This window comes from Falco biarmicus, chromosome 7 (assembly GCF_023638135.1).
Source record: "Falco biarmicus isolate bFalBia1 chromosome 7, bFalBia1.pri, whole genome shotgun sequence".
In the NCBI taxonomy this organism is placed as follows: domain Eukaryota; kingdom Metazoa; phylum Chordata; class Aves; order Falconiformes; family Falconidae; genus Falco; species Falco biarmicus.
In genome coordinates, this window is record NC_079294.1 from 73,152,197 (window position 1) to 73,166,505 (window position 14,309).

The 14,309-nt window shown below is 47.8% G+C and overlaps 1 protein-coding gene across 1 annotated transcript; it reads right to left on the minus strand.

Annotated features, from left to right (window-relative positions):
• Window positions 1-42: 42 nt before the first annotated feature.
• On the minus strand, window positions 43-14,094 carry OAZ2 (ornithine decarboxylase antizyme 2). Its single transcript, XM_056344871.1, is given in 6 exon segments — window positions 43-1,603; window positions 3,429-3,514; window positions 5,274-5,449; window positions 10,620-10,700; window positions 10,702-10,777; window positions 13,971-14,094. Coding segments are annotated over 6 exon segments (573 nt in total). The 5' UTR covers window positions 13,991-14,094; the 3' UTR covers window positions 43-1,469.
• Between the last annotated feature and the right edge of the window lie 215 nt (window positions 14,095-14,309).

Here is a 14,309-nt window from a genome sequence, read left to right on the forward strand (position 1 = left end):
GCCCTTTCATTTCATTGGAAGGGAAGGAGGGAAAGAGAGAGACAAACTTTAAGATTATTTATTCACACAAACTTGTATCCTAGCCCCAACTCTCTCCCCCAAACAGAAAACACTGACCATGACATTTATGGAATGGCTTGGCTTCAGCTTTTAACAAAATCCTCCACAGAAGGAGGAGAGCACAACAAAGCACACAAGGACAATGCCACACGCAAGCAGCCAGGCCAGGAAGAGGGTTCACAGCACACCTCTGGGGCACAGTTTATAAATACACCCTTCTCATGTTGCCTTTCAAAGAAAGCCAGCCAGGTTACATCCACATGGCACAAAGACAAGAGCATAACCTCATTCTCCAGCATTAGAAAGGGCAGGGCTGAAACGTGAGGTACCACCAGCACCACAGCCCCATCCCTCCATCCCAGGAAAGCCCCTGGATGGCGAGAGCATCCCACCATCCATGCCTGCCCCCACACGCAACCCATTTTGGTTTGGATACAGCCATTAGCTCAGTGACTCAACTCTTAAGATCATCTCTTTGGAAAGGTGAGGAGCAAGAACAGAGGTGGCAGCCACAGGCCTGCTCTGTACTGTTCTTGGGCAGAGGATAAAGGTATGAGCTTTTTTTGGCTCTTTGGACTTTCACACTGCAGGCAGCTAAGAAAACGTTCCCCCAGGGCAGAGGTATTGCTCCAAACACTCACTTGACCTTCAGAAACCATTCCAGCACTATAGGAGGCCCACCAGAAGCTCTGTTCCTTTCAAATAAGCAGCCCCAGCTGTGTGAAGTTCATCTGAATGCCCCTTTTATTGAACGCTGTGATAGTGCAGTGGTAACATTGAACAGAGTTAAGACCGCTTAAAACAAAAGCTGGAAGAGCAATAAGTTTAAAACAAAACAAAAAAGAAAAAAATTAGACCAGTTAAAACAGCATCGGTCGCCCCAAAGCAGAGACACAAGGGGGTTTTAATGTAGTGTTAAAGGTTAAACTCGAGCACATCTCCTTGTGCCTAACACCCAAAACACACCCTCTACTTAAAGAGTCTTGAGTGAAAACCAAGAAGGTAGTCTGTCAGATGAGCGCATGTCGGGTGATTGGGAAAGGACCAACACAGGTTTAGAGAAGTCAAGGAGTTCATACTGCACCTACCGCTGTGCTCCCCCCCACACACACGGCCTGGGCACGGGGCACCCCTAGGCTAACACACCACATGGCTGCACGTAAAGAGCTCCTATGCCAGTTCATAACATCTTCCATTTACTATTTGGTGATTACATGTGTGTATATATAGTTCTCTAGGCAAAACATTTCAACGAGATAGTCAACTCTGAGGATACACAGGCCAACCTAACAATGAGAAATGCAGTTTCAGTCCAACAGAAGCTTGTTTTCCCTTTCCTCAAGAAAGGAGATGTAACCCTCTCTCCCCTCAACAGCATTTTCAGGTCACACTGGAGTCCTCTGCTGTAGCTATTCTTCATCAGAGGAAGAGTTCTGATCCAGGGGGTACACCATGAACATCACATCTGGCCGTGACGGGACAGAGGGGTGACCAGGCCTCACAATTTCAAAGCCCAAGAAGCTGAATGTCTTCAGGAGCGGAGCTACCAAAGAGAAGGAAATCTGTTACCACCAGGAATAATCCTCTTTACCTGTATCACCCTGGAAGCCATGAATACCAAAGTGCATTGAACACCATCCGCGAGTTGCATCCAAAACTTCCTGCACAGAAAACCCCCATTTGAACATGACAGCCCTCTCGAATAGGAGGTTTTGTCTCTTCCTGCATTCATCACAGCCGCTCCTAAGCGTGAAGGGGATTTTAGTTGTGCAGCCGAGCAGGTCTGTCCATGTTTATCCTGCGATGTCTTTTCCACTTCCTCTGAGAAACAGCGATAGTTGGTCATCTACCTGCACCAGCTGCACTCCCACCTTCCCAGGATGCACATGGCCATCCTGCAGCACGTCACAGTTTTTATTCTGTACTTAAGTGGGTCCCAGCACCCTTTAAGCTCTGAAAGCGGGTCAGACAGCAGCCAACAGGAATCTGTTTGCTCAGGGTCTAGGTAGACATTTGCTGTCTCCACAAACAGGACCTGGAGCTCAGTGGAAACTCAAGACGGCTCAGCACAGTTCGGTGCAGTCCCCCAGGAAAGCCACCATGGGTTACAGACAGAAGTTCAGAGCAGGGTCAGTCCAGAAGTGCCGCACACACCTTGTCTCAGTCAGGCAAGGCTGCATTATGCAGTGACCGGATGCACGCTCCCTTGTCACTAAATTACTAAATGTGCCCCGTGAAAGTTACCTTGGGCAGCACCTGATCTCTACAGCACCCTCTGATGATCAGCCCCAAGCCACCAAATGGTCACGCAGAGGAGCCCCTGCGTATTTTCAAGACAGGACCAAGTTTCAACTGCACAGACAAGGACCCAGGATCTGGAGCACTCTGGAACTCATACAAATAAGCCAGGTCCAAGAACAACACACGGCCCACTTTTAAAACCAAAACCCAGTATGTCTCCTGCAACCAGCCACTGCAGAGGTCACCTGTACAACCTCTGGTGGTGATGACATTACAGCAAGAACTTAATCTGAAAATTACAATTGGCATCGTAATGTGGAATGACATCTTCCTGGGCTCAGCACAGCTTAACTCTAATAACGCACTTCGTTTCAGAAAAGACAGTGCAGCTTGTGAAGCAGCAGAGTAAAATTAGAATTAAGGTTTGAATTACTCCTGCCATGGCAATTACTTGGTTATTAGCCTGCATCTAGTAAGATTGAAAGTGACAGAGCCATAGAGCCTGGTACCTCACCACAAATCTCAAACTTCCATGCTGTAATCACTCATCCAACACGTCTATCTTTAGATCTTAATGCAGCCCTTTTAAGCCATAAGCATCTATAGCCAGGGTCAGGATTACCTGTAAGCCTACGGAAGGGCAAAAGTGCTGGGAGATCTTTAAAAAGCAGATGAACATCAGAGCAACAAGCTACAAGTGTTCATTTCCCACATAACAACTTCTCCCTGGTTTCTCCTTCCAAATCACAGAAACCAGGTGCCAAATGGAGACCTTCACTCCTTACCAAAGTAGTAGTATTAGCCAATTTCTGGGCAACAAAATACTCCAAGTAATTCAGAAGCAGCTTTCTGCATGAGAGTACTAGTAATTAATGGCAGGACAGCAAAGCATAACTGCTGGAGAAACCAAAATACTCCCTCTCCCTTAGTCTCAAGAAAGGGCTTATTTCCTTCACAAGGAACTATTACTAATTTGTACGAACGCCACAAGAACTACACACGTAACAATTACTGAAATAGGAAGCATCCTGTGGAGTCTTGCCTTGGGATTACCAGATTTTTGTACAGCTTCAGCAGCACTGCCTTAGATCTAGGGAGCAAACGTGACAGTGGGGACGAGTTCTCACCTCTGTCTTCTCTGCTTTTTCTGAAGCAAATAAAGACGTAGTTTACTTTCATTTTTTCTTCAGCAAACTCCAACAGTGCTGATAACCTGCCAAGGAGGAGGAAGACAAAAGAACATCAGCTATAGGAAGTCCTGTCCCAAGGAAGCCTCTGAGAATTACCTACTGTTTGGATGTTTTCAGGCAGAAACATTACTTGTTTACAGACCCCTTCCAGTGAACAATGGGTGCTGAAACAATGGGCTTCCTGCTTCACTATCCAGCTCTGCTGAACCAAGAGCTGTCCTCACATCAAGTCACCAAACAAGTCACTGTCCTCTGCATCTGCGTGCTGGCATGCACAAACATCCACCCACAGCAGCCTTCGTATGTGGGAAGCTGAATATTGCAGCTAATCCCAAGCCAGGCCACATCCCCTCCACTGGCAACATACATGAGGGGATTTGTTTTGTTAAATTTTGTGGTTTATGGGAGAAAAGGGGGTGGGGTGGGGGAAAGAAACAAAAAATAGATACAAGCTCATGCCAGACAGAAGAGAAGAGAAAAACATCACTGAAGGAGCATCTACACAGGAAAAGCCATTTCCTGAACACATCAGCTGGCTGGCACAGCTGATGCACCCTGAATCCATGCTTCCTGCCTTTCCAGCTGAATTATTTCTGCCACCTCTTGATGGAAGCAGTGCTGCATTAACTCCTCTCTGAGCCCCAGGGATCGGCATGGTGGAGCTGTCGCTGTCACTGCTGGCCTTGTAACCATTTACGACGCAGACTGCTAGAGCAGTGACAAACAGGGCTTCAATTGACATCTAATTAAACAGCAGTCAGTAAGACTGGAGTGCAGCAAGGGAGATAAAATTTGCAAGGGTTTTGTTAATATGGTAGTGAACTATTTTAATTATAGCCTCTACTAGGCTGTTTTACCTAGCTAAAAATAATCCAACAAAACTGTGCTTTAAGTCACAATGACACAGGCGTATAAATTCCCTCCCAGAAGAACCTGCTCCCAAGAGAGTAGGCTCCTGGACAGCTAAAAGATTTATGGGCTACCTGAAGAAATTACACAAACATTTACATGGACTCACACAGTCAAATGAGAGAAGTGTGAGACAGCAAGAATACTGACACTTACTGAAGGTGCGCAGTGAGGTTTCTTTCTTAATTAGCTTGTGTCATTTATGGATGAAGCCTACTTGAAGATTTAGGAGGACTTCAAAGTGCTCTGCAGAGGAATCCAGTAAAGCCACATCTACGCTACAGCGCTTCCCGCCAGCGGACATCTCTGGCAAAGCACTTGGCAGGAAGTAGCTGCTCTGGAAGCTGCGTTTACACAAACTTCCCAGAGCAGAGCTGTCTGGACAAAACACTACCGTATTCTGCCAACAGAGAAAAATCAGAGATTCTGGCAGAGCCCAACGCCTGCGTGGCGGCACTCCAAGAGCAGATCCACCTACTGATGAGAAGCAGCACATCAATATAATGGAGGTTTTTTCCCCCCCTGAAAGAGAGGAAAACACCTGCCAAAATAAGCTTGCCAAGTGGCCAGCAGAAAAAAAAAAAAAAAAGAAAAAGTTTGGAAAAAGGCTTCCAGAAGTACACAAAGATCACTCTGCTCATTTACTGCTTGTTTTTCATTAGCATATGGACTCAAAAAACAGTAACCCATATGAAATGATCACCAGGGGCAAAATATATATGGAGGACTAACAGGAAGACTGTTCTCTGAAGGCAACAGGGTAAGGATATACTTCAGATTGCCGTACATACAGCCCACACACAGCATCACCCGCGTAAGCAAAGTCTTGCTGCCTGGGGAGCGACAGATGCAGCTCTGAGACCCTGAACTTACCCTTCTTTGCTTCCATCAGCTAATAATCCATCAGGGATTTCCACAAAGAGGCTCTGGTTAGACAGCACTGCATCCCAGGAGGAGGTCTTCACCTCTGTGACCTTGTACTGGAAGTGGACAATATGAGGCTTCCCTTCGTGCACTGGGACATCTTGGTTAACAGTGATCTTCTCGTCCTGTGCAAGGGAGGGAGAAAAGCTCATGAAATATGCTTTAGGGTTAAAGAAAACAATCCATGAGATTATAGACCAAAAATGTAAGAGATCATGCTTCAATGAGCATGCAGAGAGACTGAGTTTTCAGTGGGAGCACCCACCTGACAAAGGACCAGCCCTTATGACTTCTGTGTGTCTAGAGTTTCAGCCTATCACTAGAATTCAGCCACCGTGAGATTCACCACAGCTCATGAAGATATGCGCAGTCAGCTGCAAGCTCACATTTGAGTCACAGCTCTCTAAAGTGATTAAGAGCTATTGTTCTGAACTACCTGTAATACCTTACTTTTATTTATATACAAACATAAAGAACAAAAAAGTCCTACATACTAACCAGCCAGTGGAATACAACTAGAGAGACCAAATGCAAAACAAATGGTATTATAGTCTTACCAAGAGCATCATTATACTTTTCCCTTCCCCTTTCACTGCCTCAGGGACACACCACAATGAGTACTCAGACCTCAGAGTGATTTTCCTAGTCATGTTTTCCTGTTCAAGGGAATGTAGTTTTGCATATTTACATTGTATTAAATTTCTGGGTAGCGGAAGTCCATTCATTCTCCACAGGTCCCAGCCACATCTTTGAGGGATGGTTCGTGACCTGCCCCTCAAAGAACACAACTTGAACTGACAAGCTGGAAGAGCATCTGCTGCTGCAGTTTGACCAGTTCCGCTGTCTCCCCAATCCCCACCACAGTTTTTTTGCTTTGGGGATGACCACAAATTGCTTTCCCAGATCTTACAACCAACTGCTATGGCAAATGGCTAGCCTTTTGGTATAAGGGAGGAAAACACATAGCACAAAGAGAATCCCAAAACAGACAGAAGCTACACAAATCTGAGGATCATGAGGTCTTTTCCAGAGACCACAAATGTACATGGTCCTCTCCAATACTGCTCTAACTAGAACGCCAAGCATGCAGAGCACCGCAGATTCAGCTCAGCAGTTCCTAGAAAAAAATTTCGTGGTTAAAACTCCATTCCTTCTCCTGACAATTTCTGCAGGCAGTTGGCTTGCCCAGTAATGACTTCCACATTTCACTTCAAAAAGCCCCAATGAAATGGTGAAGAAATTCATTAGGTTCCCAAGTTAAAATTGTCAGCTGCAAAGGAAGCTGAACTGTTCCCATCTGCTTGGTTACAGGCTCATGCATCCTGATTCCCTCACGTTTACAAAGTCACCTGCAAAGCTTTCAAGAGCAGAAGTTAACCAGGTATTGGGAGTCATGTCTGCTCTGCTCCCAAGTCACAGGAGTGCCTGGTAAAGCCACATGTCCCTCTCTCCTCAACAGCATCAACAGGTGGGATGGGAAGTGGGTTACTCCATTGGGTTATTAGGTGAGCGACCATCCAGTCTCCAGGAATTTTATTGTAACAAGGTGATTAATCCAGCAGCTCTTTACAAGCTCTGATCCGCTGATGATCAGCTGGACTGACAATGAAGCAAGTGACACTGCTGCAGAAAGACAGCACCTCACCAGACAAGGTTTAATAAATGCTTTGTAGTGACATATACTCTTATCTGACCATAACACACACAGGGAGCCAGCACAGCAAAGAACGCTCAGTCCAGTTTGGATCTGCAGTGGGTATGCATTTAGAGGATGGGCAGTACAAACACAGCAGCCAACCATGCCCAGTAAGAGGGTGAAAGTCTGCTCAGTATTGCTGCTTTTCACACAGGTATTTTCTTGTAGGTGTTTTAAGCTATGAAGGTGTAACCACCGCTGAAATACCAGTGAGTGGTTCAGCAAGAACAACACTGAGAACCTTTCCAGACTCCTTGAGCCTGTGTCCCAGTGCTTTTAATTCCTATTACCATATGTATTAAAATTGATCCCTCTTGGTTTGCCTATCACAACAAAGCAGCAACCATTGAGTACATGAACGCTGGCAACAAAGTAACACTGCATGCAAATGAGGAACTGCCTGGCTTCGGTAACTGGAGCAGAGGAAGCTGCTGTTTGTTTAAAGCCCACAAAGCTTAGCCGAAAAAGAAGTTTACACTTCATCAGAATAAATATCCTGTAGGAAATAAGTTTATTCATCGAGTTTGAAAGTTTTTGTGGCTGTGCCTGCTGTCGGGCTCTGTTAGTTTTAAACCAAGCACACCAAGAAACCTACAGACAGCTGCCCAGACTGCTCTGATAAAACCACCGCAGAGCCAGCAGCAAGAGTCAGACCTGACCCCAGAGAGCTCAGCACTACAGGGGTTTATTTAAAAAAAAAAAACAACAACAAAACCAAGGGGATTATATGCACATCCTTCACCAGTCACTTTATAGGAGTCATTTACAGTTGTTACTGTGCAGAAAGCATCTCTCTTTCAGAGAAGATCCTTCTCTCAAGAAAAGCTCACAGATGCTTCTTTTCTTACAGTTCAAGAAAACAAAAACAGGGTGGGAAAGTTGAGAAAAGCAGGCTGGGATTGACACATTGAAGGGGGAGGCACACACATGCATTTGTGCAGGAAGACTGGCAGGAGCCTGCAATAGGATGAGAAAAGCTCTTTCCAAGCCTTCTGGCTTAGCCCTTCCGCCACCAGAAGTTATGCCCTGCACTCCAAACCTCGTGAGATTTTCCCACTTAAAGCCCCACAGTGCAACAGCTCATTAGCCAAAGGCAGCACAACTGCAGGGATTAACAGAACCAGTTCCCCTAGTTCAGTGGGAGTTACATTTACACAGCCTGTCTTGGGCAGCTGATATTTTATTTCTAGGCATCAAAATAGAGATAGTGAGATGCTGGGGAGAGAAGCTGTTCCTGTGAAGCAGCAGCCCAGGATTTTTTTGGAAGCTGCTCAAAGTAAAATCCTGTTTATGCAACAAATGTTTCGTTTTAGTTCACCCCTGCAAAATCCCCCTGTCATGCCATCATGGGCAAAAAAACCCCACCAGACTATCTCTTGTACACAGCTGCCTAAACCACCGGCTCTCTGGCACCCTGCTCCATTTCAGCGAGGTAACGCCACAAAGACCAGCTTCCACTTGGTTACAATTCATTGAGCACAAGATTTTTCAACCCAGCTACGCTCCTCAGATGTCCGGAGAAGGACGGGGGAGGCCCCTACATGTTGGCAGCATAAGAAGAGAGGATGTTATGATCTACCATAGCCAAGCGGCTGGAGAAACCCATGTAAGCAGCCTACTGCTGGCATGTGCTACACCTGCAGCCTCCTGCCAAGTTTGCTAGCCAGAGCACGTCCATTCGCACAAAGCCCGTCCTGGCTGCGCAGCACCGATGCTGATTGCTATTGCATTCCCAGCTCAAGTAAAGCTGCCATGATGAAGGAACGAATATTAAGTCTCAATACAAAAATACCAACAACTGTAGGGAGACCCAGCTGCTTAATTTATAGTGCTGTTGTCTATCAGCACTGCGCTGCATGCTCCAAAGGAGGCAGGCTTGTTCCGAAAGGTCACCCCTTGAACTAGAACAGCTGATAAAGCTGGAAAAAAAAAAAGATTTAAGCTTTTGGGTCCAGATGCTTTTCCAGGTCATACTGAAGCTTGCTGGCTGAAAAGCTCAGTCTGCTTTAACTACAGCATTGCTAAACTGAGCAGGGGACGGAGAGGGGCAGAGAGAGTCCCAGCAACCTCCATCTGAGCTTTGACTTCAAACCACTGGACAACACAGCCTGCTCTGCTCTGGGATGAGCTCTGTTACAGAAGCGGCTGATTTTCTGAACAGATTCTGCTAGCTTTTGTCAGCAACAAACCCAGGAAGAATTACATCTGTATTTCTGGGATGCAGCTATATAGATGACATCCCCACAGGCAGCAACCCCTGCCTACACACCACTGCCAAAAGCTTCTGTGCAAATTCAAGGCCGTACTGAAATTAAACACTTCAAAGTCTCCAAACTGAGCCCATTGTCTGCCTTTGGACCTTGTCTGGTGTGTCTACAAGGCTTGGCAAAGCTGGCCTGCAGAAGTTTAAGTTGCAGGGTCCCCTATTTCTCATCCCCTCCCACCCAGAGGGAATTCATTAGTTGTCCTGAGCCCTCTTGAAGCTATTTACATATCTTCTTTATCTGACAGGAAGCCCGTTGTGCTCTGCTGCTTCTCTGGGTTTCATACCCCTGCGTAACATCTGTGACAATTTAACTCAATAGCATTAAGCTGATGTTATTAAGAGGCTACAGAGGTTGGCGTTTATTTACAAGGTAAGCAGGTGAGGCACATGCTAAAAATTCACCAAGGCTGCATTAAAGAAAACTCCTCTGAAGGCAGCCACAAGGCCTGCAATTCTCTCATGAATTTAAAGAGGAGACTTTGGTAGCCGTGACCCAAAAGGACTTGTATTTTTTCATCATATAGAGTCTGCATGCCTCCCACTGGGTAATTACAAATCTAGTCTAACACCTATGACAACACTCCTGTCTGAACAGCCGAATTTGCAAGCTGAGCATAAATTTAGGCTACCTCATCTGACAGCACTTGATTCCCTGGCATGTGGCAAAGCAGCCCCATCCCAGAAGGCAGACAGATGTGTGCCACCACAACACAAAGTTGCACAAGCGTCAATTATTCTACAGCAAGGAACAGTCAGGTTTCTTCATTCAAAAGGAAAGGTCCCACTCAATGAAGAGGGCCAAAACCAGAGAGCCACATGCTACAAAGCTTCCCTGATCTTGCCTCATCCTAGCTACATGTTCTAGAAACGTTTGAGTGTGAAGTGGATGGCTACCTTGCTCTTTTGTGAAGTCAGTACATCGGTTCAGGCAGCTCCCAGGCCCCGACAGCGTTACCTTCCGGACTAGGGCACAGGAAGGAGCTTATCAACCATTCTCTCTCTGCATTTCACCTTTCTACTTCTCACTTCCTCTTTTTTGAGACATTTAAGAAGTTGTTTCATGTTTTGATAATGCTGGCTCCACATAGAATAGCTTAAACAGGCCTCTGGGAACAGGGCTAATGAATTATTTGCTGCACATCTTTGAGAAAAGGTCTCTTGCTTCTTAATAAACGGGTGGTATAAACCTGCCAACAGGGTTGCTGAAAAATTAGCTGTTCTCCCACTTACTACCTTGGAGTTATTTGCATTTATTCCCATCAGACTGTGAAAGGAATCAAACACAATTGCAACACAGGTACAGGTCATTATTTAGATGCCAGATCTTTCTCACCTTATATATCAGAGCTGAAAGAGAAGGATCCCTGCTACCCCCTCGCCCACCGGGGATCTTCGACAGTGGGTGAGGGGCATCAGGAGCACCACAGAGGCCCTGGAACAATGTGCCTGCAGCATTGCAGCTGGGGACAGTTACTCAAAGGTAAAATACTACTGCAAGAAAAAGAGAGAGAACACCAGGTTACATTAGCAGGGATCACATTTCAGATGCTACAGCTCCTCATTACCCCAAACCGTTCATATCCCTGCTCCTCCACAGCATGTCAGAGGCAGCTATCAGAGCTTCAGCACCCAGGGACCTACATCAAAAACAGTCACTGCCCAAGTTGTATCAGAAACCAGTGGTGTTTTGTTAGAAACGGAGGGGCTTTGCAGCCAAGAACCCTGAGAGAGTGCTGAGCAACCTCATGCTAATAAGGGACACCTGGAAGTCTGCCAATAGCAGATGGCTGGAAACGCATGACCAGATGAGCACACATTTTCTATAGACAAGTATCTACAAATAGATCAACAGGACCCAGAAGGAGGAGGTTTAAGTTTCACATTTTCAAAACGAGGAGGCGTGAAAGGGCTGGTTCTTCAGATATTTTCAACACACTCTACAACATCTGAGCTGACATTTTCACATGCAAATGAAACATCATACATACGTTCTTCACCCCAACCCTAAATATTACAAGTTCACTCCACAGATCTACTTTTAAGAGCAATAAAGTATGTTTCCCTTGCAGTTTCTAAGTTTGTTCGGATGTGCTATACATGGTCTTTCAGGATCACTTTGAATGCAGGCTTTAATATCTGCTCTAGCTTTTATAAAGTTCATGAAAGCAAATTATTTTACTTCTGGAGCATTGCTTCCTTTATCAGTACCACAAAAGCTCTTTGCTGAGGCATGGCACAGCAGTGGTATCCCTCTAACAAAGCCTGCAACAGCAATGCAGAGAAACCAGCCATTCCCCAGTGTTCCCATTATGAAACAAGTACAGTGCAAAGCTATGTAAACACCACCAAAATAAAGGTGAGTACAAGGGTTTTCAATAAGCACACGGAGCGAGGACCAAGGCTATAGCAGGCAGACTCTGTAGATTTATTGACAGCTTACTGTCTGCCCTAAAACTTCTCACTGAGCTGTTCCTAAGACAGCGTTTTTCCATTCTAATCCCTCCCCAGGAGGGAGACAGGCTTCAGTATCCAAAGACCAAGTACCAAGCTGCACTATCAGAATCACCTGAACCGCCTATACAGTATGCTACAAACATATACCAGACTGCAAACAAACTACCGACATTTGGCATTTCTGAATGCCAAAAAATAACTCACGAACACAGTTATGACACAGGCAGACTTTGCTAAGATCTTGGCTTGCCACTTCATACCAAAATAATCTCTCTACAGGAAACACAAATATTCTTCCTCCACGTATTTCCTGCTCCAGGTTCCCTATATGGGGCTCTTCAGCAGCGTTCCCATGTGCTGTGGCCTACAGCCTCCACTTCTTGGAGAAAAGACTGTTTAAATGCATCAGGAAAAAAAAGATATGAAGCAGTTGCAGGAAAGATTTCCCAGGGCAAACCCTTTTGCACATATGCTCAGCGGCTTTTTGTGTTAATACAGTCCCTCCTCACGGCATGACTGGGGCTATCAATGGACCAGTGTGTATTCAGTAGTAGTGGATGTCGAGAGGCATGACAAAGCACTTTGCTGTGCCATTCCCCACCCCCAGAAAGCTGTTGGCAGCTTTGTTATTCCCTTCCCTCCTCCCTCACCCCCCAGTCAACAATGTACTATTGATAGCTCCAGCCAACTTGCGGCCAAGGCATCAAGAAGCTGGATAATGAACTGTAGGGGGGGGAAAAGCGTAGTTTTCACACAAAAACGGTTCAAGACACTTCCCAGTTTCGCTTCCTCTGGCACATGCAGAAGTCCAAACACAAGACCCCTTTAGCTGCTGAGCCCTGCCTGCGGCATGGTGCTTCACCTAGCCCAGACCACAGACCGACCCGCACACCGCCACCGCCATCCTCCCCCAAAACTTCACAGTGGCAGCCAGGGAGGGTCCTGAAAGCAGCATACACAGGGCAGCGCTGTCAGGCAACACTGGGAAGAGAGCGCATGTGCATATGGCACGTATTAAGAGGTTTTCCTTCCTCCAGGTGCACATTTACACCCTGGGAAGAAGTTCATGCAAGCGCCCAACAACGTCTGATCATTTCATGCATCTGTGCACAAGCAGCCCACTGCAACTCCATTCCCTGAGGCCTGTTTATAGCCTAAAATTTAGGACTGTGCTCTCCCCTAGCCTCCCTTCTGAGAAGCTGCTATCCAGAAGCTTCATTTAGATCACTGGTCTGAAAAGACCGCTTTTCCCTGAAGAAACTCCCAAGCAAAAGCTTCTTGACTGAGTCTCGCCTGAAACAGGAGCTGGAAGCAAGCGTATGTTTTCAGCCAGTAGGTATAATTTTAACTTGCTAAGCCTCCAGCAATCCCAACCCCGTGCCCTGTCCCTGGGAAGTGCAAAGGACAACTCAGCAACTTCTGAACCCCGTCACAGCTGCTCTTCAACAGCCCTCGTACCTGAAGCCCCGGGCCAGCACTGCTTTCACTCCACAACAACCACCAGCACCTTGGGCTCTAAAAGCTGCATGTTTTCTCGGGTTTTGGGGGGTTTTATTCATGCTAAACACTTAGACCAGACAGATGGATCCACACAGCTCCCCTGACATTACCGTTAGGTTTTCTTTTGTGTTGCTCTTCAGAACAGGCTCTGAAGATGTGGGCTGCACCTAGCCTGTAAAATATGATGGTACCAGCCATTGCAAGCCATGTATTAAGCAACCTGATGTGGGGAGCAACTTGTAAATAACCATCTAATGAACACAGCACAGCTGTGCTACCATGCATGCAACAGCCAAGAAACAAGGCTGTTCTGTACACATCCCCCGGGTGCTTATCTACACAGCACAACAGAGGTTCAGGAAACAACGCTTTCAGGACTCTACAGAAGGAACAGACAAGATAATCTGGTCAGCTGAGCACAAGACCCACAACCCGAGTAAGGCCCTGCCTGCCGATAGCCAGAAGGGCTGCCTGCCCGGAGCCCCCCGGGGCGGGAAGGCACAACCCGCGCCTCAGGGGCCTGCCCGACCACGGGGGCTCTGACACCGACCGCCGAGGTGCCCCCCGGAGCCGAGCCCGGCCCCCGCCCGGGGTCGCTCCTCGGGGAGAGGCGCCGCCCCGACGGGGGTTTCAGCGGGGGAAGGTGGAGGCCGCCCGCCCCCGGGCCCGCACTGAGGGGCGAGGGAGGCCCCGGCGGGGTGGGCAGGGTGGGGACCGCGCCGCCCCGTACCTGTCCTGGGTGTTTATCATCCTGGGCTTGCTCCGGCTCCGCCTCGGCTCGGCTGGGTCTGCCCGCTCCGGCTCCACTCCGCAGCTGCCGCCCTCGCTGGCCGCCGCGCTCCGACTGACTCGCGGGCCCGCCCCGCGCCGCCCCGCCCCGCGCCGCGCCGCGCCGGGCAGCCTGGGAGCCCGCCGCCCCGCGCGCCCGCCCGCCCCGCGTGCGGGCGCGCCGCTCCCCGCCTCCGCGGCGCGCGGGGTCGCGCACGCCTTGCCGGGGTCGCGGAGCGGTGGCAGGGTGGCCGTTGCGGGGCTGCCAGCACCGTGGCGTCCCCCCCGAGGGGCTGCTGCC